At 41.1% G+C, this 24,669-nt stretch overlaps 1 protein-coding gene across 5 annotated transcripts in view; it reads left to right on the top strand.

Annotated features, from left to right (window-relative positions):
- Window positions 1–20,608, top strand: part of NTRK2 (neurotrophic receptor tyrosine kinase 2) — a 319,031-nt gene extending 298,423 nt beyond the window's left edge. For all 5 annotated transcript variants that reach the window (XM_019750104.3, XM_019750100.3, XM_074330613.2 and 2 more), the window contains 2 exons: window positions 16,791–16,949; window positions 17,850–20,608. In XM_019750104.3, coding sequence (XP_019605663.2) covers window positions 16,791–16,949; window positions 17,850–18,035 — 345 coding nt within the window. In that variant the 3' untranslated portion in view covers window positions 18,036–20,608. The remainder of the gene's footprint in view (window positions 1–16,790; window positions 16,950–17,849) is intronic.
- The last annotated feature ends 4,061 nt before the right edge of the window (window positions 20,609–24,669 follow it).

The raw sequence follows: 24,669 nt of genomic DNA, 5'->3' as shown, positions 1-24,669 counted from the left end.
GGAATCTTCGAATAATAGGGGACAGGAGCCTGTAAATAAATTATTCTCTGTGCTTCCCTTCAATCAGACTCTCCTGAGGCCCAGTACTTCTTGTATCCTCCCAGAAAAAAACCTGGAAGCAAAGAGTCGGTCATATGGACACAAAATAGTGGCTAGTTCAGTAATTCCTCTTCTTATTGCTTCTGCCTCCTTCGTTGCCTCTATCGCCTTATCCCTGACTTTGATTTCTCTGGCCTTCACTCCCTATGAAAGTAGGAGCAGATAACCTTTGACCCCAGGCTCTACTTCACTAAACATTCACTTAGAATTTGATATAAAGTGAATCCATTCAGGAAAGAAGAGGAATTTGCTACTAGAAGGACCTCATTTCTACATGACACAATGTCACCCCTGACATGATTCTGCAATCCAAACACAGAGGATGTCATTTTCGTGAAGCCCCAGCGTGTGAAAGTTTGCCCCAAATGGACTCTCATGTGTAGTTAGTTGAGGTTGTCAGTCTCAGTTTACAAAACTCCCAAGCAGACTTCCCTTTGTCTCAGCCAGAGAAACTCTTTCCTCTTGTCTTCTGACCTTGAAGTTCTTAGTTCATCTTTCGAACACTCTTTCTCAAGTGCCTGCCAGGGCCTCTCTCCTTGGTTCACATAAAAGAACAATCACTTATTTAGATGTGTTGGAGGACCCGGTTGAACACCCAGCCAGAAGATAAGGTCCATTTTAGCCCATTTGTTTTATCCTCTCCTGCTGAACACTCATTCAGTAACCCAGTACTGAAGTTGTTTTTTTTTTTTTTTCTTTTACAACAGCCTAAGCCTGTTGAAGCTTGTAAGAATAAGTCATAAGACATTCACTGTTCCCAATTGTGAATCCTCCTCGCCACTAAGTTATTAAAAGCTCTTTTTGTACTGTCTGTTATAAGTCTAATATCTTTCAAAGAGAACTGTTATGATAAAAATCATATTCTAAGATGTTTAGCTATGATACTGTCAACATATTGGGCCATTAAGGCACAAATCATTATAATTAAAGACACTTCTCACTAATATCCTTCAATCCTTCCTCGACTTAATTTATTCCAGCTCAGCACCATTGCTGTGCTGATATGCCCAACATTCTTGTAGTCCTCTTTGGCAGGTTTAGCTTTCAAGTTCTCAAAATTAAAACAAAAAGGTCTCTCTTTTTTTTTTTTTTTTTCATTTGTATGCCAGGGAAACAGTGTGTGCATTCCATGGTAAACTTAATTTCATCTTGGTGAGAATAGTCCTGCCCCACATTTTCTCGGCCTCTTGCCCAAGCACTAGCTGTGTCCCCATTTCAAAGGCTCCTGAGCAGCAGTTTCCTGTTTCCCGTTCAGAGAGGACTTCCAGCCGCACTGACTTCTGCCCCGGGGTGGACCACTTCATGCCACGTTCAACCCTGCTGCATTCTCTGTTGGTTTCCTCTGAGCCATACTTCTTTGTTCACTGCTAAGGGTCTCAGCTTCTACAGAGCACCTTCCACAGTGCAGTGAAGGACAGCAGATCACACCGAGGACAGCGCAGGGCTGTCAATCTCTTTTCCTGAAATTTCAGATGGCATGGATGCCAACTAAGCAACCAAGCCTCTGCCACTGCCATAGCCGTGTCCTCAGGACACCACTTTGTAAAACACAGACTTTATTTTTTAGAGTAGTTCTAGATTCACAGCCAAACTGAGCATAAAGTAGAGAATTCCTATAAGCCCCTACCCCCACATACGCACAGCCTCCCCCACGTTCAGCATCCCCCACCAGAGTGGGACATTTTTTATCATCAATGAATCCATATGGACACATCAGTACCACCCCAAGTCCATAGTTTACAGAAGAGTTCACTCTTGGTGTTGTACACTCTATGGGTTTTGATAAATGTATAGTGACCTGTAGCCACCATAGTAGCATACAAAATAGTTACATTGTCCTAAAAATCCTCTGTGCTCTGCCTATTCTTCCCTCCCTCCTTGCTAGCCCCTGGCAACCACTGATTTCTTTTTCTTTTTTTACTGTCTCCATAGTTTTGCCTTTTCCAGGAAGTCATATACACAGTTGGAATCACACAGTATTTAACCGTTTCTAACGGGCTCTTTCACTTAGTTAAGGTTCCTCCACGTCTTTCTGTTCACCTTCAGCTATGAAATCAGTTGAATCCAGTTTACAACTTCATTCTTCTATGAATTTCAAAGCTTCCCCTTCCAGCATCACAGGCTGGACTTCCTTCTCCTCTTCTGGCTGCAGTTCCTACGAGGTTACGAGGTTACGAGCTGGGAGGACAGATTAAGGATGAAAGGCAAACATCTCTTTATCTCTCAGTTATCACCTTCTTCTCTGCCAATCACTGTTTTTCTGCTAACACCTCTGTGGGTCAGGTGTTCACCTGTGGGCAGCCAGGGCACAGAAAAGGAGGCTCAAACGTAGATGCTTTCCACAGTGTTCACGTATCCAGGACAAACTCACGCATCTTTGCCCTTCTACAAGATGGGAGATCAGGCTCTCCTGCTGCCCATTTTCGCTCTATCAATCTTTGTCCATCCACTTCCCTTTTCCTTTGCAGTGCACACAGTCTGCTGCCTAAACAGAGCTCAAATGTAAAATGAGGTCCCTGTCTCCCCTCCTTAAGGCACCCCCGGTCTTTCTCAGGAACTCTTTTGAAGCCCCTTCCCTGATTTCAGGTTGAGGATGGGGGAAACAGAGAGACAAAGAGAGGAAAGGAAATGACCTCTCTTCAGGCACATTCCACCAGTGGCCCCCAGACCTATAGCCCCATCACTCTTGCTTATTCCCCTTCTCAGTTCTCTCCCCACACAGACAGAGAGGACAGGTTATCTAAGGTGGCGAGTGCTTGTGCTAGGCCTTTTTCTATTATGGAAGCAGGAGTCAGATCCAGCAGTCAAATCCTGTGCTGGACCCTGGCTGATCCAGAGGCTTTCTTTAGAATATGGAGTACCCAGAGCTCGTTTTCTCTCTGCTACAGGCCTAAGATTTTAAATCCAGGAACGCCTGGAAAACCCCCATGGAATATCTTAACATAGGGCGTCAGAGGTGCACAGAGAAGAGGACTTCACAGCTGCCCTCATCTGAGCATTCAAGCAGTTAATGACCTATTGGCCATGAATATCACAAAGCTGACTGTTTCTAATATAAGGTCCTGGTGTGACAACTGACCCTCACCTTTTCTTGACCTGCCCTTAGTGACGAGCAGCCGGGCATTATTCTCCTGATGATACTGCCTCATCACTTGAAGGTGGTGTTCAGGCCACTCCCTGGCCTGCTTCTCTACTACGCCCCACTGCCTAGCTCCCAGTTTGCCAGACCAGGACATGGGTGATATAAATGCAAAGCAAGCCTGGTCGTAATTTCTGAAGACCTCAAGAGGATAACTATGAGAATGAGGCCAGTTCTGATTGGCTGAGTTTTCATTAGCAGAGATCGTTAAGAGCCTGACCCCCGAGGCTCGCCGTCCGTGTCTGGCCTGAACCTCAGATGTGTGGATATGCAGGGCTGCCCAGATGCTATTAGTTGCTGTGGTCTCTCTGTGGCGTTTTACTTTATAAAGATCGTTTTGGGTTTCCCTTCTGCTGAACCTAATTTTTCCCTCCAGGAGTAAACCACCTTTCCCACTTTATAATAATGGTGCAACTTTAGTGATTTAATTTAGAGAGGCAATGAAGTGACCGTTAAAGTGTTTAGCAAATGGATTAAAAGTGTTTCACAAATTCCTCAGAAAAGAAGCATTCGTGTCTTCTGCAAATTTTACCAAATACAACTTGTAATGAACTAACCACCTGAGCATATACATTTTGTTATTTGACCCCTCCAGGATTAAGTTTTATTTGAATATAGTTATGATGATAGGTAAAGGTAAAATCTGGAGCAAAGAGGACAGTCATCCAGAGAGTCATTCCTTTGGGGCAGAAGCAGCAGGAACAAACCACCAAGACCATGAGGGAGTTTCTCGGGGCAGGGTAAAGGTATCTTCAAATGACGCGCTGAGCCTCAGGCCAGACCAGGCTAAGATGATAAGAACTCCCATAGGATTCCAGCTGAGCTGGGGTTAGAGCTGAGATAGCTCAGAGGACGCTACTGCAGTAAGCTGGGTGCAAGCATATAGCAACGTGGAGTCGGGTAATAGTGGAAATGGGCAAGAAGCTGCACTCAAGGTAAGTTTTGCAGGTAGGACTGAAAGAACCTATTGATGACTTTGATAAAGAGAGTAAGGGAAAAATAAAGAATCAATGGTAGCTCCTAGGTTTTTAGCTTTGAACAAGAAATAGTGGTGGTTGGTGGGGATGGTGGTGCTATTTAAGGGGATGGGGAAGACATATGGAGGAGCAGGGGCTCAAAAAGGGGAGGACATTTAAGGACATTTATCGCTTGGGCAAGTAGAGGACAGACAACCATTGGAAAAGGGGGCAGATTGTTTAAAGTCCAATGTTCTTAAGTTGGGAATCATCTCTGCCTTTCCCTACAGTTTTTTAAGTTAATTTCCAGTAGCTGGTTTATTATGTATAAACCTTACTCTTCTCTAGAGTGTTCTTGTCTTCATTTCGAAAGGCAAATTCAGGGCTGAAGAGAACTGTTATCCCTGAGTCTGTATTCATAGAGTAGATTGTAATGCTTAAAGACTTTTATGTGTTTCATGAAAGTTATTTCCTTAAATGGATTCAAGTAGATATTAACCAGTAAATATAGTATTCTCAATGCCAATGATCTATACTTAAATAGATGCTTTGGTATAAACAAAATGTAATTGCAGGGATAGAGACCTTGGGAGGAAATGTGCATAAAAATGGGCGTGGGTTGACTATGGGATTGAGAGGAAGGAAGGAAGATGCACAAAGAAAGAATGCTGACAGACCATGATTAAGGACTTCAATATTATGGAATCTTTTCTCCCCTGGGATATCACAAGGGCAGCTTTCTTCCTCAAAGGAAGGAATTGCTTTAGGCGTCAACGAGTGACATCAGCAAGGATGTGATCATATAACTGGTGGAATATTGGGGAAACAATCAGGAAAAACAAAGTAATGTGGAAGGAGTCTCCTACTCATTTACTGACAGAGAGAAGCATGCAGAGACTATCAGCATAAATCCTAAAGCTAAATACCAAGGGGGCTATAACTCATCATCCTGAGAAACTCAGGAATACATCTGTGCTACTTCAGGGACTAGAAGTAATAGGATCCATCTACTGCCCCTTCCTTGTTCCATTGAAAGAAAGGGGTGGGGGACCCACACAATTAGACCCACTTTGTTTCTTAAGTCCATCACTTCCTGCAAAAAGAAAGCATTGGTTATTGCTGCAGTGCATTGATGTAATTGTCGAATTCTTTGGGTCTGAGAAGAAGGGATTTCCTCTTGACAGGGTTCAGAGAAAGTGGCTGGTGATTACTTTTAGTAAGCTTGCATAGCTGGTCATGCCACCAGTTGAGTTTGGAGAAGTGGTGCAAAATAAGAGGCAAAAAATCAAAGAGAAAGAGGCAAACTTAATGGATTTGAAACATCTGCCTTCCATTGCCACCTTGGACTCTGATTATGATTGTGGCCTTGGGCTTCTAGGTCTTAGTTTCCCTCCCTAGTAAATGGTAATAATAGGTCATAGATTATGTGTTTGTTGTAAAACCCCATAATATTAAGTCACTTACCTAAAAATATCTGATGTAGCGTATTATTTACATGTAGAAGTTAACATATAAATATAGCTACAGATGTGGATATATAGCACTACACACACACCCTTCAGTGCAGGTGCACCATTACATAAAACCCCACCAATGATGGCCCCAGGTAACACTCCACCTGCTTTCCCACCATTCCCTCCCTTGTCATTCCATCCATACTGGCCTCTTTGCTGTTCAAGCACATCCAGGTTGCTCTACCTTAGGGCCTTTGCACCTGCTGACCAATGCTTGGAATGTACTTCCTCCTAATGTTTGCATACCTTGTTTTTTCACTTTCTTCAGATCTCTGCTTAGATGTCACCTGCTCAGAAAAGCCTTTGCTGACCTTCTTATCTAAGGAGCACTGCCCCTCTATCCTTGTACTCTTTTTTTTTTTTACAGTATTTATCACCACCTGACATTACCATGCATAGGTATCTGTTTACTTATATATGTTCTGTATCTCCCACTAAATGGAGAGCTTCATGAGGACGTGGAGCTGATTCATACCCGTGTCCCCAGTGCCTAGAACAATGCTCAGGAGGTAGCTCAATACATTTTTGCTGAATGAGTGAATGATACCAAAATAAACAAATGATTATCAGTTCAGTGATTAAAAAGATCAATCTATACTATATGCAACAGGGGTTTTATCCCCAAAAGTGTTATAATAGTTTTTCTTAATATTATCTGCTGTGATGAAGATGGATAGTCCTTCAAAGATGGGGATTTGGCTTTTAGCTTAACTTCTCCAGAGTTTAGTTACTCCACAGTGCTCTGGTCATGGTTTAGGGTTGTGGAGCTATGGCGGTAGGCGAGAGTCAGAGCTCATGCAGAAGCAGTGATGATGCTGGGGCCTGGTTTGGCGCGTTTAGACCTCATCTCAAAATCTCCATCTGCCTCCTTTACCTCTCCAGCCATTGCAACTAAGCATTGGTGGTGCCATACCAAGGCTGCTTCAGGGCAAGCCTCTCCTACCTCCAAGCCTCTGCCACTCTGAGATTTTCCCATTGGGGAATTTTGATGGGGCTATAAGGGGTCCTCTGTAAGTGGGATGGCTTCATGGGGTGAAGTTGGGATGACCAATGAGACATAACACAGGACAAGCAAAGGGAAGGGAAACTTGGGGACAGGACACCCAGCCCTTCCATTCTCTCTGACTTCTCTCAGCACCTTCACACCCCCTGCTCAACCGAGGTGTCACCTCAGCCCATTAATTTCAGCTCACATGGCTTTCTTGATAACTTATCCCATATGCTCATTACTCCGTGTACAACATATGTATGTTTTCATTCCTTATTTGTAGTTTAAATTAGAAACGGGTGTCGCTCTCTAAAGCAAATCGGCTACTGTCCATTTTTTCCTTTTCCCCTCTCTCAGCTCCAAGGGGGTTCATGCCTACATAGGCCTACAGGAAGCTACCTGTCTGGCTTTAGTGCCTTGTTCTCCTTCCATATTTATTTCATACTGAATTTTCTATCCACCAAGTCCATTGCCCGAGGTAGCTAAGTGCAATCTCTTCCTTTGACAGATATCTATTGAGCATCCAAGCACTGGATAGTGTTTTCTTCCATGAAGCTTGTAATCTACAGGCAGAGGGAGATAGCAAGCATGTAACCATGCAAATAAGCCTATCATTACAACTGTTTGGTGCTGTGAAGGGAAAGTAAGTAGTGCTGCCTGATAGTGTAACTTGCTTTTGATGTCTAAAAGTATGGTATTTAAGTTAAGTCCTGAGAAGTTAGCCAGGTGAAAATTGAGGAGGTACACGTGTGAAGGGCCTAAGGTGAGAAAGTACCAAGATGTTTGAGACCAATATGGATGGCTCACTGCAAGGAAAGGGGGAAAGCATAAGAAGAGACCAGTGAAGGAGGCACTAAGGTCAACCAGGGTGTTATCAGCCATTTTAATTATTTTTAATTTTATCCTAAGCAATGGGAGGTCACTGAAGAGTTTATAGCAAAAACAAATGATTTGATACAATTGATCTTTTAAGACTATTGTTCTAGCTATTAAATGGACAGTGGATTGGAGAAAGGTAAGAGGGAAATGGGTAGACCTGTTAGGAGGCTGTGGCAGTAGCCTAGGGAGGGTAATGATGGAACTGAGAGATCAAAATGGAGGTGAAACGAAGTGGTCATATTTGCGATGTATCTTAAAAGATATCATTGGAAGGACTTCTCAGAGTGTTTCACCAGCCCTTGACTGCGTACTTCAGACTTCAGTAAGTGAGAGAAGTGAATGTCTCCCACGATTAAGCCACTGTCTGTCACATGCAGCTGACGGTTATCCCTAACTCAGGTGCCCTCTTCATCCCTGCATTGGCTCAGCTTCTGGTTCAGTGCAGCTCAGTGAAGTAATATGTGTCAAGTTCTTGGATGTCCCTTGCATGTGGCAGGCCTACAATAAATGGTGACTAAATTTCAACACTAGCTACAAAGCTAAACACAACTCGGCCATCACAGCCTCTGTGGGGCATTGTGGCCAACTTCTTCTTCTCAAGACATTTCAGTGAGGAATTGGGGTCTTGATCTTTTTTGAAAACTTTCTCTTCTGATATTTCCCAATAGTCTCCTTTTATGTGACCCTTTGGATACAGTGGCAGGTGTTTTGGCATCCTGATATTGAGTGCTTAGAGGAAGGGAGCTAAAAGCATCAGTAGATTAAGGAGTGGGCCACACTTCTCTAGTATCATGATCCATGACCAGTTGCTCACATGTCCACAATGGCATCAATTCTCTACCTTGCATTATGGTTACAGAATAAGCTCTGTGGTCAAGGACCTAATCTTGTTCAACATTGTTTCCCCCACAATGCTGGGGATGACACTATGTGCACTAACTAAATGCACTGAAACAAAGGCCTATGAAAACAGCAAAATTAATTATATATTACATGTGGAGAGGTTCGAGAAACAACCAGTGACACCACATTGGTTTTCCATAGCACTGAGCTGCCACTATTCACTGTGCACAGAAAAGCTGCTGATCCGAAAGAGAGCTCAGATTTCACAATTGTGAAACAGCTGCTGCTTGTAATATGTGCACTTCCTATGGGCACATTTTATCTGTAGGTATGTCGGGAAAGGTATGAGAAAAGTGAGTTTTAAATCTAGGTAATGTCTTTAGCACAGAACAGAGCACATAGAGTAGGTGCTCAGTAATTGAGAGGTACTTTTATTACATGACTTCCTAGCTCTCACAAGCATGATAAGAAATCATGATGTCCTTTAAATCGAGGTCACGATCTCTACATATTACATATATCATAGACATTGCAGAAAAGGACCGTAATGATGCCAGGTAGGCATTCAGAGTTCGCTAGAGAAAGCCACTTTCCCATTATTGTTGCACTCGTGTGGACGCTGACATCAGTTCCTGTATCAGAAAGAACTGGGAGGAAACAGGACCCTAATCATTTTTAACTGGCTCTGGTGTATTAAGTCCTCATCTCTGGTTAATGGTGGAATGTACATTCTGTCAGGGTCTTCGGTGTTAACTAAAAAGCTGGGGTTAATGGTGGGACAGATATGTGGTGTCCACCCAGAAACCTGATCTCTCCACTTACAGGATGTAATGCACCCAGGGCAGCAGTAATCACGGTAATCCCAGCTGGTACGAACAGCGCTATTTCTGATATAGAGAAGCTATCCCCCCGCCACCCCGCTCTGTTGACAAGTCATTGATTTCTTCCTTTCTAAAAGCTAGCTAGAATGCCAGTCTTTCTGAGTTATTTCCATAGAGACAATTTCACATTGGAATTTGGATACTAAACCAACATAATGCAATCACCATAACAGTCAAGGACATGAATATATATCGCCTTTGCCCAGCACTAAGTCAGTCCCTGTGGCTTTTCACAAGGAAAGGATGTAATGCTTCGGTCTCACATGCTAAAGAGTCAGATGATCTCTTGGGTTAAAAATCATAATGCATAGGAGGTCATAAAAAACTCAGTAATATTGAACATTAAAGTAATGACTTCTTGATGAAACGTATGACATTGGAGTATACAACCTCCTGATGCTGAGTGATATATCAGGCACAGTCATCATGCACCAGTCAGCTTGCTGTGTTAGTTCTTTCCAAAGGCTTTGCCCTCCCGTTCATCATTTGGGCAACTCTCAGTTACCTGCCTGACGTACGCTATAAGATTATTGGAGAATCAATTACTTAGCGTAACAACAACAGCTAATATACTTTGCACATTTATGATGTACTGAATGTTATTCTAAGAGATTTATTTATTTATTTTTAAGTCAGGTTCATTGAGATGTAATATACGTATAGTAAAATTCACCTTTTTTATTGTCTAGTTCTGAGTGTTGGCAAACAGTCATTTAACTGCCACCACAATGAGGATATAGAACGTTACTATCACCTCACAAAATTCCCTTATGCCCCTCTAAGGCAAATCCCTCCCCAACTCCCAATTCCCAACCCCTGTCGACCATAGGTTTTCTAGACCTATAGTTTTGCCTTTTCAAGAATGTCATATAAATGACATTATGCAATGGCAACACAAAGCTTTTCTAATATCAATTCATTTCATCTTCACAACCATATTTTGAGGTAGGTACAATTATTATAGAATGAATAAATATGGAAATGCTATGAAAAAGCAAAAAAAAAGTGTTATACTAACATGAGGCATTATTATTATTGTTGTTATTTTCATTATTTGTATTATTATTATTTCATGGTAGAATAAAGATATTATTAGGTTGGTGCACAAGTAATTGCGGTTTTTGCAATTGTTTTTAACCTTTTAAACTGCAATTACTTTTGCACCAACCTAATAGAATTCTCAGTAGAAATTGTTATTGAGTTTGCCTTATCTGCTGACCTAGAATCCGAGTGTCAGGAGAAAGCAATGACGGCTCTGGGACCTTTCCCTTCCACACATGATCATTTGCTCTATTCTGGCAGGATAGAGATTTAATTATAGCAAAAAGGATTTGCAAAACTATTCTTAGCAATAAGGTCCCGCACTTCTTCTCTATGACAAATCCCAAAATACTTGGCTTGAAGTTACTCAGTCATAGCCTTTATGTTATGACCATATGATCAATAATGACCAGATTCTATGTTAAAAGACAATGAAAGATTTTCTAGGCTGCAAATAACAGCAATTTCAGGCATAGCAGTAGTCAGTTCCCACTCCTTACTCAACCAGAGCTGCATTCATTCAGAACTTCTAGGCATGGCCGGGAGGGTTGACTTTCTTCCCATGAAGTATCCCCTGGTTCCGTAGCCACACGCCACAAAAGCACCACCTCATCACTCATTATAATAGGAGAATTCTGATCTTCCTGGATGTGGTCAGAAAACGCCCATAGTTTGACCCACCATAATGGTTCCAGGTTCTCTAAGGGGAATATTTTGCATGAATGGTTTTTCCCTTCATTTTTTTTTTAACTTCATGCTACAGATGCAACACATAATAAATAAGGAAATTAGATCCAGCTATTTCTTAAAGTTTATAGCTTTTATGAATTGTTAAGGAGCACATCGAGAGAAACTGTTGAAACAAGGCGATTGGGTGTAGGGTGTGTAAGGAGGTCTAGGAGCCTTTTCAATATTTAATGCAGCCAAAAGCCTCTGACAGCTAATCATCTCTTAATGGGGCTTGCCCTTTGGCCTGTGTGTTTCTAAGGGAGTAAAATGTTTGGCTTCCAAACAAGTTATCACTCACTCACTGAGTAAATACCACAAGCTGAAAGTGGCCTCCCAGGCATCATTGGTGTTTGCTTGTTGAGTTTAGAAGATCCTGGATTAGTATTACTCACTTTAAATCACCAGTGGTTTCAAAGCCAGGTAGGCATATGCGTTGGATCTACAGAAAGGCTCTAGCCTACCGTTGTAGCTCTCGTAAGCACAGAAGGGAGACTAGGCATCACCATGGACAGATAATGAGTTGTGGTGGGGATAAGCATAATCATTCGGGGAGATAAAAAGAATCAGACTAAATGCAATCTTGGTATTTGAAATGGGGCTGGACAAGTGAGACTTGAGAGGAGATTCAAAAAAACAGAGGCAGGAATGGACTGGGAAGAGGCAACACTAAGAAGAATGGATACAATAGAAGAGGGACCAAGGAGGATTGGAGATGCATTTTATGGGAAGCCCAACAGAAGAAGAGCTAAACTTGTCACCTCCTCACTCATCTCCCAGTGTGTCTGAAAATGGCTTGTGCATTCCTCATTAACTTGTATGAGGGGAAAAGATGCTTCGTATATTTGTAAAAAAAATAAGAAAGAACCTAGACTCCCACTATGAATAATGGTGGGATAGAGAGCTGTCGTCAATACTTCTGGTCATCAGTTCAAATCTATACTTCCTCAGCAAGTTCCTCGACTTCCCTAAATCCTAATTTTCCAATGTAGAAAGATAAATCATATTGTTTGTTAAGTGATGGGGAAATTTTCACAATTTAAAACCTAATGACCAAAAAAGTATGTACCCAAATAGTATTTATTGGATAAGAAATAAATATTGTAGTTGGAATGATTAGATGTGTCCAATTTGATTTTAAAATGATAAAATCATTGATTTTTTTAATGCAAGACAGTTTTACCAAGGGCCTTTTAGTATTCTCTCCAGGATTTATTGTGTTAAATACCTTTCAAGCAGGTAGATTTAAAGGATGCCCAGGCCCAGGTATTTTAACTAGAACACAGTTGTTATTTTTGCTTTTAACCAGATCATCCAATACATATCACTGTCAAAATGATGAGGTGTCATGGAAATAAACATGAATCACTCTTTTCTTGATATGTTTTAAAAACAGAATTTGTTATTTTCCATAACTTGATTTATTTTCGGCACTGCGGGATTTCCTTTTGGCCACGGACTTCAGACATTGTCTTGGCTAGCTTTGTTGATTTCACCATGTTGCAATGGTTAGCAGCCCTGGTGGTCATTCAGTCCTTTTCTTTTTCATGGTTTAATTTTTTTCTTCAGCCTCTGTCCTTGTTCTCCAGCCTCCAAAGGTATGACCTACTGGTCACCACCTGTAGAACAATACCCCCTTCATGTTATGCTTTATGACGTCTTTTTAGACTTCATTCCCAGATTGAATAGTTCCAAGTCTGCACCATAGATTCCCCTGTCTATTGTACAGATGGCAAACGGAGGAATGGGATTTCTCTTACAATTTAGAGAACATTTATGCTCCAGGCGAACCCCAGTAGTTTTGGTTATGCTTTATTTAGAAGTTATAAATTTCATTGAATGGTTTTTATTTGTAGAGTCAAATAGGTAAGCCAGTTTCTATGTATTTAGTCTAAGGCTTGGTTCTATTGAGAGTTTAGAGAAGTTACCGAAGGATAGATAGGAAAGCAGTGAATACTGCTGATCTCTTTGAAATAATACATTGAGATTTCCTTCCTAAATATCAGCACTCACAAGAAAGCCACTGGAAGACGTGGTATGCTCGCCCACTGACCCCCTGTCATGCCCTGTCAGACATAACTGATTAGCATCCATCTTTCTTGAGGTAAGTGACCCACTAGCAAAAGAAGGGCGTTCCTGGCCTGCAGTGTTATACCTGAGCTGTACTAAAGGGTGCTAGGCTTCCTGGTACTGAGAAAATCACTGAGCTATAGCAGGGACAGAGAGTTCCTTGAAATATAGAACTTGAGCTTACCTTTAGGAGACCTTTGGGAAGTAGGTAGAAAGGAAAGGAGATCAAATTTTCCAAGAGGCTTGAGTAGTTCAGCCTGGGGGAGGATTCACAACTCAGCTTGCTGGCTGATCGCAGGGCCTGTGTTGGAGACTGCAGAAGGTGGAAACACAGAGTGACCCAGCTTCAGAGTGACTCAGAATGCATGTAAGCTATCCAGTGAGGAGGCATTATGTGTGTGACTCTAAGAAAGCTACTTAACACTTTGAACTTTAGAGGCATTGTTTGTAATATGAAGGTAAGCCAATCTCTACCCAAGAGGGTAACTATTGTGTTCCAGTGAGATAACTGAGTGGAAGTTCTTTATCAAGGTGAGGTGCTAAATGTTGATGGATGGTTATGGTGACAAAGTAAGTAGTGGTGGGTGAATGTAGAACTAGAACCTCAGTCTCTTGGGTTGAAGAAAATGAAAATTGCAAATCCAAGTCAGCCCTCCGGCTAACTGGATTTCCCATCTTGCATCAATTCAATCCAGTGAGTTCAGTGAAGAGCATGTGGCCTGACCCAAGTACATCCCTGGAGAACCTCTTTAGGCACCAGAGCGTATCCGGCAGTCAAAGCAGCAGCAGCTCTGACTCCCAGTGTCGTACTTGGGATCGTACTCCATCTTACAAATATTTAAGCAAGGGTGTGAGGGCAAGTTGCCAAGTGGCACAACACAAAACAAATGTCTCATTTTGTTTGTTGCCGCACAGTATGTGGTTTTGTGAGGTTCCCAAAACCATCCAGTGATTGTGACTGGAATGTGACAGTAATTTGTAACAACGGTGACTTTTTTCTTTTTTTTTGGTCTACTTTTGTGATATGCTCCAAAATCCTAAGAAAGGGCTGAAAAAAATGTTCAGAAATGTTCTAAACGGGTTTAGAAAACTTGTGAACCCTGCTTGAACTTTTACTAGATTCTCCCACACTCACCCGTTTGACATCAGAACAAGGAAAGCATTATTTATAACAGCATGTGTGAAATCCCAGAAGTGGTTCTTGAAAGAATTCAAGTGAAAAATCTGTCCCAAAGAGACTACAAACATAAAATAAATGATCAAATGGGAAAACATGTAAATCAAACTTTGGATTTTTTTTCTTTTCTTTTTTATTTTCTCCTTTAAAGGAAACAACAGGAGCTTTTTCTCTGTGTGTGAGGGTAATGCCATTAGCATTACAGGACAGAAAACCTGGTAGAGTAGGTGCTGCAGTCAGAGGCACCCCAACAAACTTATCATTGCAGAGTGAGGAGTATGGGAGAGACACACATGTTGACTCTCAATGTCTCCAGAATGGCTGCTTCCCACTGAGGAAATCAGTAAGATTACAGAGAAGAAAGCAACACCTTGAAAGTATTTCGTGCATTAAAATTTATAAAGCACTTTTGCAAATATTGCCTGCTTGGGCATTTACCTCACGACAGCCCTGGAAGGTATTCATTGTTACCTACATTTTATCATTGGAGAAACTTGGCCTAAAAGAAGTTTGGCAACTAGTCAAGTTTACCCATCTAGGAAATGGCATATTAGAGTGTGCCCTGGAATCCAATGTTTTTAATGTCATGAACTGAGAGTTGTCCACTGCACTACAGCTGGGAATCCACAAGGAATATAGAAAGTATGGTATCTCACTATGTTAACACATCTCAGAGGTTTCTTTTTTTAGCTGTCTTGTTCTAGAAGATATTTTTAAGTGGTTCCCTATCTCTCCCCCCCACCCCCACAAACACACCTTCAAATCAGTTTACCATTCTCTCTGGCTGGTCAGTGCCTACGTCACACAGGTTGGGTTTTGAATATAGACCCTGATGGTGAGTATTGTCATCATCTTCAGGCCTGTCCAGGCAGCTTTATGAGGAAAATTTGTGCTTGTTGAAAAGTCACTACCTGTCACTGCAGGGATGAGAAGAAAATGAGGAAATCAGAAGCTGATGGGAGGTGTCTAGTCTCTACTTAGTGTATGAACTTTGGGTGTATTCAAAGCTGAACAGGAAAGATATGGGGGCAGCTTGACCTTGAGGCAGAAAGTTATGTTCTTCCTTGTCAGGTTGGGAGTCTTGCACAGAGAAAAATGGAAAACAACAACAACAAAAGAACACCCTCCTCCTTTCACATTTGTGCTTTCTTTGATGCTAAGAGCATCATTTGAAATCACCAAGCATATTAGACATCTCTGACCATCTCAGCACCTTGGGCTCTGGAGTTGAGCAGCATTTTTCAGGCACTGTTAGTCCGTTTTCTTCCTTTAATGAGTCAGAAATGGATATTGAGAATTAAAGTTGGGCAGAAGCTCTATGTAGCATTAGTCTCAGATCTCAGGGTCTGAGAGTTGTCAGTGAGGTAATTCCTGCTGTCTGTGAGCTCACCTGTTGCCCTGGTGTCAGGCATGGCATTTTGGCTGGTAGTACTGAGGTTTACCAGCATGAAAATTGGGACCTACCACCCATAGGGCTACTGTGCAGAAATCAGACAGCGCTGATGTGCTACAAACCTGAAAATGGAATTCTTCACTTTTCTCCAGGAAGTAGGAAACCATAAACAAGTCTACTGTGTTAAATAAAGTTCTCTTTGCCTGTGCTAATACTCTTACTATCTCATTCCTCAGGCTCCCTGTTTTTACTACAATGGGCTTTTCAAAACCGTAGTCATTTATTTATTTTTATAAATAAGCTTGGTTGTAGTGTCCGGTCATAGAGAAATGTCCTGAGCTCAGAATCCAAAAAACTGACTTCTTTGTGTTTTACCTCATCTGTAAAATGGGAATAATAATTTCTTCCCTGTCCATCACTTGGTTGTGGCAAGGGTGTTTGAGGAAGCGCTGTGCATTCATTCTAACACCTTAAACTAGAAGAACTCTGGCCTTGCTAAGAAAGTAGAGTCACTTGGTGGGTCATTTTTGGAACAGAATCCACTCTTCGTTATCCTGATCAGACTTACCTTGTTAATTAGAAGGTTTAATCAACGTACCAGAAAAAAAGTGTGTGTGTGTGTGTGTGTGTGTGTGTGTGTGTGGTGTGTTGATCCAAATGAACATCCACCAAATAGTTCTGCTCCTATCTACTTTTGAAAGAGAACTGCAAATAATATGGGAAAATGCATTGACCATTCTTTGCTCTCTATCAGTGGTGCTTGAGATTATAAAGAAATTGTATTTCCTTAATGTGTTTTTATTTATTTTTAATTTATTGGGATGACAATGGTTGGTAAAATTACATAGGTTTCAAGTGTACAATTCTGTAATACATCATCCATATATCACATTGTGTGTTCACCACCCAGAGTCAGTGCTTCTTCCATCACCACATGTGTTTTTAAACAATTAAAATTAATGAATACAAATCAGGGAAAGGAAAAAAAATGTCCCTCACGTCTCCCTTCCACACCTTTTCCTCTGATGGTGGGAACTTGATTTTGGGGTGACTGATGCCTCCTTGTTCACCCCTTTTTTGCCAGGTCGGTGGCCACACGATGCTGCCCATTCGCTGGATGCCTCCAGAGAGCATCATGTACAGAAAATTCACCACGGAAAGTGACGTCTGGAGCCTGGGGGTCGTGTTGTGGGAGATCTTCACATATGGCAAACAGCCCTGGTACCAGCTGTCCAACAATGAGGTACGCGGTGGGCTGGGCGAGACCCCCAGAAGGGCTAACACCGAGAGGTGTTCCTTGGCCGGAAGTTAGAACACGATCTTATATGGCTTTGTTGGGAACAGCACCTCCCAAATGGCCTGCTGTGAACCTAAGTGTCATGGCCAAAGTATAGCTCCAGATTTAAGAGCTCTAGAGAAGGAAAAGCACAGTGTTTGCGGCCAGGCCTGTGACCCTCTGGTGACGAGACTGAGGAATCACTGTGTGCTGCTCATCTAACAAATTAATAGCAGATGTGACATTCCAGCACCCTTAGAGTCCAGCAAGGTTTTTGTTTTTGTTTTTATTATTCCAATAAGGTTTCACCGTTCTTTCCTTTTTGCACATTTTACCATAATTCACTTCAAGTGAAAAACTCAAGCATTTTGTTTTTTCTATGCTAATCCTTTTACAAATATGTCTGTATTTGAAGTATAGCTTCTTGGTCAGGCACCTCACATCTTCCTTAGTCCCAAGTCTGTCTTTTGTCCAATTCCATGATCTAAAATGACTGCTCATTTCTATAGCCTGGGGTTGGGGGGAGGAAGTCCCTCATCAGTCAGCACCCTGACACAAAGGTGACCTAGGATCCATCTCAGGCCAGTAAAACAAAAACACATTGGAATTCTAGGGTGAGGTTTGGGACCATCCCCTATACATAAGTTATTTCTCCACCAGTTTGGTGAAATCAGTGTGGCCTGAAAAGTGAGTGTAAACCAATACAATTAACCATAATGTATACCAACCTATAATAATTGCTCTCTTCCTCCTGAAAACCATAAACAATGAGTGGCTTTCTTTAAAGCACCGCTTTCTTTGGACTGACATTTATTTTCATCTCATTGTTTTTGCTCTTGTCTGATCCTGTCTTTGATCTGCATCCAGGTGATAGAATGCATCACTCAGGGCAGAGTCTTGCAGCGACCTCGAACGTGCCCCCAAGAGGTCTATGAGTTGATGCTGGGGTGCTGGCAACGAGAGCCCCACATGAGGAAGAACATCAAGGGCATCCACACCCTCCTTCAGAACTTGGCCAAGGCATCTCCGGTCTATCTGGATATTCTAGGCTAGGGCCCTCTCCCCCAGACTGACCGATCCTTCCCAAAGCACCTCCTCAGATGGGCCGAGAAGATGAACGTCTTTTAACTGCCGCTGGATGCCATCAGTCTTCTGTTCTCTACTCTGACAGTATTAACAACAAAGACACTAAGAAGCTTTCAGAGGGAAGCAATGTGTACTTCTCCATCCGTAGACACAGTATGGACTTCCTTTTGGCATTATCTCTTTCTCTCTTTCCATCTCCCTCGGTTTGTTCCCTAGTTTTTGTTTTCTCTTTTCTTTTCTTTTCTCTTCCCTGCTTCACAGTCCTTACCCTTTCTTTTTTAATCGATTTGGCTTCTGCATTACTATTAACTCTGCATAGACAAAGGCCTTAACAAACCTGATTTGTTATATCAGCAGACACTCCAGTTTGCCCACCACAACTAACAATGCCTTGTTGTATTCCTGCCTTTGATGTGGATGAAAAAAAGGGAAAACAAATATTTGACTTAAACTTTGTCACTTCTGCTGTACAGACATCGAGAGTTTCTATGGATTCACTTCTATTTATTTATTATTATTACTGTTCTTATTGTTTTTGGATGGCTTAAGCCTGTGTATGAAAAAAAAGAAAACTTGTATTCAATCTGGGAAGCCTTTATCTATGGGAGATTAAAACCAGAGAGAAAGAAGATTTATTATAAACCGCAATATGGGAGGAACAAAGACAACCATTGGGATCAGCTGGCGTCAGTCCCTACTTAGGAAAAACCAGCGACTGTTAGCTGGGAGGAATGTATTTGGCTCCTTCCCTTGAGGACCTTTCTGAGGAGTAAAAAGACTGTTGCACTCTGTGCCATGGACTATTCTTTTTCCATCACCAGAAACACTAGGGCATAGTGGAGAGAAAAGACGGCTTCCGTGAGACAAAAGATGGCGCATCACACACTCAGACAGTCTTGGTTTTGTAGATCATGGCGATACCACTGGTTTGTTTTTCCAAGTGTTATCCACTGACCCTTTGTCAAGTTCAGTTGAAAACAGGTGGATTCTTGTCTAGAGATCATTTCAGGGTTGGGTAGGAAAGCCAAGGACTTGGAAAAGATAGGACACGCTATACATTCGGAGGCAAGTTTCTCTTATACTGAACTTTTCAAATAGCACTTCCCTCCGACCGCTACCCCACCCATCCTTTTAACTGTGCAAGCAAAATTGTGCATGGTCTTCGTCGATTACTACCTTGTGTGCAGAAACTACTGTTCCAGACATCGTGTCCCAGATATGTAGAGCAGATTCATAAAAGGTATAACTTATATAATTAGGGGAAGCTAATGGAGTTCATTAGCTGAATATAAATGTCTCTGGGCCGTATGGTGGTGATGGGTTTTAACAAATATGGACCCTGAAGCCTGGATGTCCTCGTGCACGTCAAACCCTCTGTGGGACTGTGGGAAGAGCAAGGTCAATCCCTGAGGGAAAGGAAACCTCATCCCTGGGCACATCATATGCATTGAAGTTCAGTGTACACAGGCCAAGTCCTTGCTCTGGGCTCTGGTTGGGAGAGTGGTTTCATTCCAACTGTCAGTATGCTCTTTTGTTTTCTTCACTCCATTAAAAGAAGTAAAAAATTAGGCACAGCATGCCAATGGGAGGCTCTGCCCAGACCAAGCTTTGGAGGTGTACTTCTGGGCACAGTCACAGGTTTTGTGAAAAGAGGTTGTAAATTTAAATAGAAATTTACAGTTATTTGGGTGATCAGTTATACCAAGGAAGAAAACTATTTCTGTTCCTGAAGAAAACTTGCTACCCTCTGTGAGGGGAATTTTGCTAACTTGACATCTTTATAACATGAGCCAGCTTGAAAGGGAGTGATTTTAATTCATTTAAGTCATTTTATTTCATATTTGTTTCCGAAGGTGCAATTGCTCTGTTTAGGTTTTGCTTGCGCTCTTAATTACTGGAACACCTTATTTTCCATTATAAGGTTTGAAAGCCAGTTCTCAAAACAAACAAACAAACAAACAGACAAACAAAAGTGTCAATTAGCAGAGAACAAAAGGAAATCCAGTAGCACCTACAGTCAAGTGAAGGGAGTTGGATAAGACAAACCTTATAGTCCCTTCAAGTTCTGCGCTGGTGTATGAGACATGGGAGTTGAGTTGTTTGTTCTCTTTGTCAGTGGGAAAATAAAAACCCTCCAGAATACACATAATAATATAATGAAAGCCATATCTCTGTGATATATACCTGCACGTATATATCCTATTAAGGACCCATGGTACTGTTAAAACACTGTGGCACTCTGTGAAGCAGTAAAAAGAGGCAGATTTGTACAAAACTTTTCTAGATTCCATCAGTGATGACCTGAAGACTTACATAGGTTTGTCATTCTGCATGACTGGCGAGCTGCTCTAGGGGAAGAAGCTGCAACTTACCTGTTTTATTTTAACAGAGCAAAGGAGGCGATATTCTAAGGGATCACATTCAAGGAGGGCTGCGCAGTTTGAGAGCAAGGATTTGGTTCAGGCAAATGAGAAGGTGGGAGCATTCCATTCCAGGGCTGCATTTTCCTCTGGAAAAAAAAAAAAAAAAGCAAAAACAAACAAACAAAAAAACACCTCTCCTTACCTTTTGACAAGTCCCTCAAGGTCTTGAAATGAAAGGTTCTATGCAAGTGCAAAGCTTTATAGTTATTTATGTTTCTGATTTTCCCCCCCTCTGTTGTCTCAAGAGTATGTACTGATTTCAGAGACGTCTTGCATTGAAAGAATACCAGATTGCTTTTAAAGTAGCTGAATGAACCACAGAATATCTTCAAATGTTCCACACTTGTCCTCCACAATCCCTTCTTCTCATGCTGTTCTAACATTTAGAAAAGGAACCACCTCATTCTAAAATGTGATGATCACAGAATATAGCCTGCCATCCAATTTGTTAAGAATTACAACAAGTAGTAGTGACAAACCTAATTCTCTAGCCCACACTCTGACAATCTTTTCTGTTTATAAATTGTTTAATAGTTTTCCAAACAGTTTTCACATAGGTTGGTAAAATATTCCCATTTTTTTATAGGTGAGAAAATTGAGACTCGGAGAAGTTAAATGGCATGCTAGAAATCTCCAGGCTAGCTTCTGGCACCAGTGCAACTTAATCAAAATGTTCTGACTCTGAAGTTCATGATTCTGTCCACTAGAGACTCCAATCCAGAAAAGAAAGCATGCTAATAAATTCATGAAGCAGGGTATAAAGTTAGAAGAACAAAATGAAACACACAAGATTGACAACAGCTGAAATATCATGATAGATAACCATGCTCCTAGCTTCAGCTAAATCCTTGTACACTGAACCAATGTCATAATCAGGCTTATTTAGACAACATTTTGAACTATCCTATAAAGGATTATATCAGAAGTCATATTATACGTATGTGTTCACATCAGCGCTACCTGTGGTATGTTCATGTATTTATGTGTTATAAATACTTGATTTATACATATGCAAACACACATAATAGTGTGTGTACTTATGTATAAATTTATAGGCACACAGTAATAGAGATAATTATAAGTAGGGTGCAGTATGAATAATTTGCTTAAAATCTGCTAAATAACCAAAACTTTTTAGTGTCATGTTGCTGTTAGTGCTTCCATTCTCCATGTGGGCAGGACTACACTGCACTTTTCAACTTTGTGCAGTACTGCATGGGTGGAAGACATATTTAAGATAATGTGCTTCCCAAAACAACTGACTCAAAGCCATCTCACTACACTGAGTCCTTTCTCTGGCTCCTTGCAAGGGAAAATGCAGACTGAAATAGACCTCCTTATTAGACCAGACTTAATAGACCTCCTTAAAGGTCCGGGAAAAGAATACGGATTTTTTTTCATCTTTTGTGTTATGCTCACCTTGTCCCATTATGACCTCTTTACACTTGTGTTCAGAGTCCAATGTTCCAGAAGAGAGCTGGAATGTTGGGAGCCCAGTGTCTCAAAAGCTGATGGGAAGAAGTCCAAGACCCCACAGCAAGGCGAGCGACTTAGGAATTTCCACATCCAAGTGGGAATGCAGGCAACAACAGCATACAAGGCTGTCCTTTGCAAAGAGCCATGATGAAAGGATCTCCTGGTCAGGAATGGACTCATCTTTTTAACTCATCCTTTTGCAAGTTGGACCGTCTGTAATGCCAATAACATTAAATTATGTATCTAATTAGATAAAGACTGCATACACACACGTCCTCAATTCTCTTGCTCTTTCTCTCTCTCTCTCTCTCTTTTTTTTTTTTTTCTCCCAATGGAGGACTTTCATTTCCAATGTTGAGTCTTGGTTTGGCTCTCTGTCACTGTTTCGGAAAATCTCATGAGGGAATGGTCAGTGATCCAACTCCTCAGATGGCTAAATGAGCAGTGAAAGCAATTTCTTTATAATGTATCATTGTGGAATGCAGAGACTCCGAGGTTGTGATAGCAAATGTTATTCTAAAAAATTAGGGGTGGGAGGGATTTGTAGTTAAATAAGACAGCACACGAAGGGGTATTTTCGTATTGTCAAGGCTGGAATGAATCATTGCTTCTCAAGTCAAAGGTTCTTGAGTATCTTTAAGTTTTGAATTTTTTTCCCTTTTCTTTTTACTTTACTTATTTATATGTGTATGTATGTATGTATGTATGTTTGTATTTATTTATTTATTTACTTACTTATTTATATATTTTGCTCCATTTATCACAAACACAAAGCAAAGCAAAAAAATTTATATATATGTATATGTGTTGCAGGCAAAACACTGTGAACTTCACAACAGCAACCAAGCAACTATTTTGCCATCTTACCATACGTCTCAGGAGACGAAATGGGAAAACATGGGATGTCATTTTTTAGTCTATGCATTCTAAGCCAGGTCCGTGTTTGTTTTATTTCTTTGGTCTGTGAATTAATAAAAATGATCCTGAGTGAAGGTTAGCTGAATGTTCAACATAGTGGAACAAGCATAATAAAAGCTGCTAATAGTCACATGTTTGAACTAGAAAAACATTGGAGAAAATGAAGTGAAACATAAAGGCCTACATCTTGCAGCTTGTATATCTTACTATTGCTTTAAAAATGTATAAAACAGCAGGAAAAGTTTTAAATACAAGGTCTTTGAATTAAATGTGGATCTTAAATATGTAATTTCTTGACAAATGACCAAATTACGGTGAAATATTGCTCCCTGCCTTCATTGATCATTACCTGTCACTTACAAATCTGCCTAGAAACGTGGACATTCTCTGCATTTGCTTCTGTATATGGAGAGATGTTTGTATATATCCGGCCATACACACACACACACACACACACACACACACACACACACACACACACTTCAGTATCTCTCTGAAGATATTTTGCCCCTTAAATTGTGACCTGGTCTTTGGAACTCTTTTTATTTGCTTTATTTTCTTTTTAATGTGACGTCTCTGTGCTGATACTTACTGGTTCCTGTTTTTCAATCTGTTTCGAGGTCCACTGCTTTACTAAGACCCACTGCATCTTGGCTGATTTCAAAGTGACACCAGATTATCAGTGTTTAAAAAAAAAAAAAAGTTTTGTTTGTAAATCATGTGACCAGCTTCTCTCAACCTGACATGGAAAGTCTCTTGTACTACAGTGTATTTAATAAAAATGATGTCTTACAATAAATAACATCCTCCAAAAGAGAGACTAAAAATGACATGATTACTTTAAAAATGTATAGAATTTTCACAGGGTGTGCCCTTTTTTCTATCTGTATGTATGTATTTTAGATATGGTCACTGCGAATGCCTGCAGTATTCATTACTTGAAGGTAATAAGAGTAAATAGCCTTCAGTACAAGTTCCCTGGCTGACCTCTCCATAATCTGACACTTTCAATCTATATCTTGGATAACTAGAACATCACTGTCTAATAGAACTTTCTGCAATGACATAACTATCCCATCAGCACTGTCCAAAATGGTAGCCACTACCCACATGTGGCTACCACTGAAATGCAGCCAATATGACTGAAGAACTGAATGTTACATTTTATTTAATTTCAATTCATTTACATTTAAGTAGCCGTATGTGTCTCAGGTATCCCATGTTAGACATCACAGAGTGAGGAGATAGAATCACTATGATTTCTAAGAATCAGACTGAAAAAACCTACCCAGGAAAATGTTGGATATCATGGTATTCTAAGGTTGGGGCAGCGTTGAAAATCACAATGGCCCAAGAGCAGAAGTAGCCAAAAACAAAACTGTCTCACTCCGTTTGGCCTCTCTGATAACCAGTGATTCCAAAATCATTAAGACGAAGGAGGACAAAATAACGGTGGTTTGGCAGGGGTCTCATAGCCTATCTCTTCCTTGCCATCAGAGTGGTCTACCCACTTCTTTTGTACCTCACAGTCATATCCCCCAGTGTCTGACCTCTTCCTTTTGACCTCTGAGAGGCACAAGGGACATCTGGGCAGCACTCCTAGTGTAGGCTCCAAGAACATAAGATTTGGCAGTGGACTGTCCCCAAATCAAACTCCTCGGGAACTTTCCCTCATGACACCCCTCCCTCAGCCTCAGTGGTGCAGAAAAGTTTTCCTTGAGTTAAAAATAAATACGACCAAGTTAAAGCTCAGCAGGTACTTAGGGAATTCAAAGCTGTGGTAA

This window comes from Rhinolophus sinicus, chromosome 16 (assembly GCF_057876585.1).
Source record: "Rhinolophus sinicus isolate RSI-liver-muscle chromosome 16, RSI-T2T, whole genome shotgun sequence".
NCBI lineage: Eukaryota > Metazoa > Chordata > Mammalia > Chiroptera > Rhinolophidae > Rhinolophus > Rhinolophus sinicus.
This window is presented reverse-complemented; position numbering and strand designations above follow the sequence as displayed.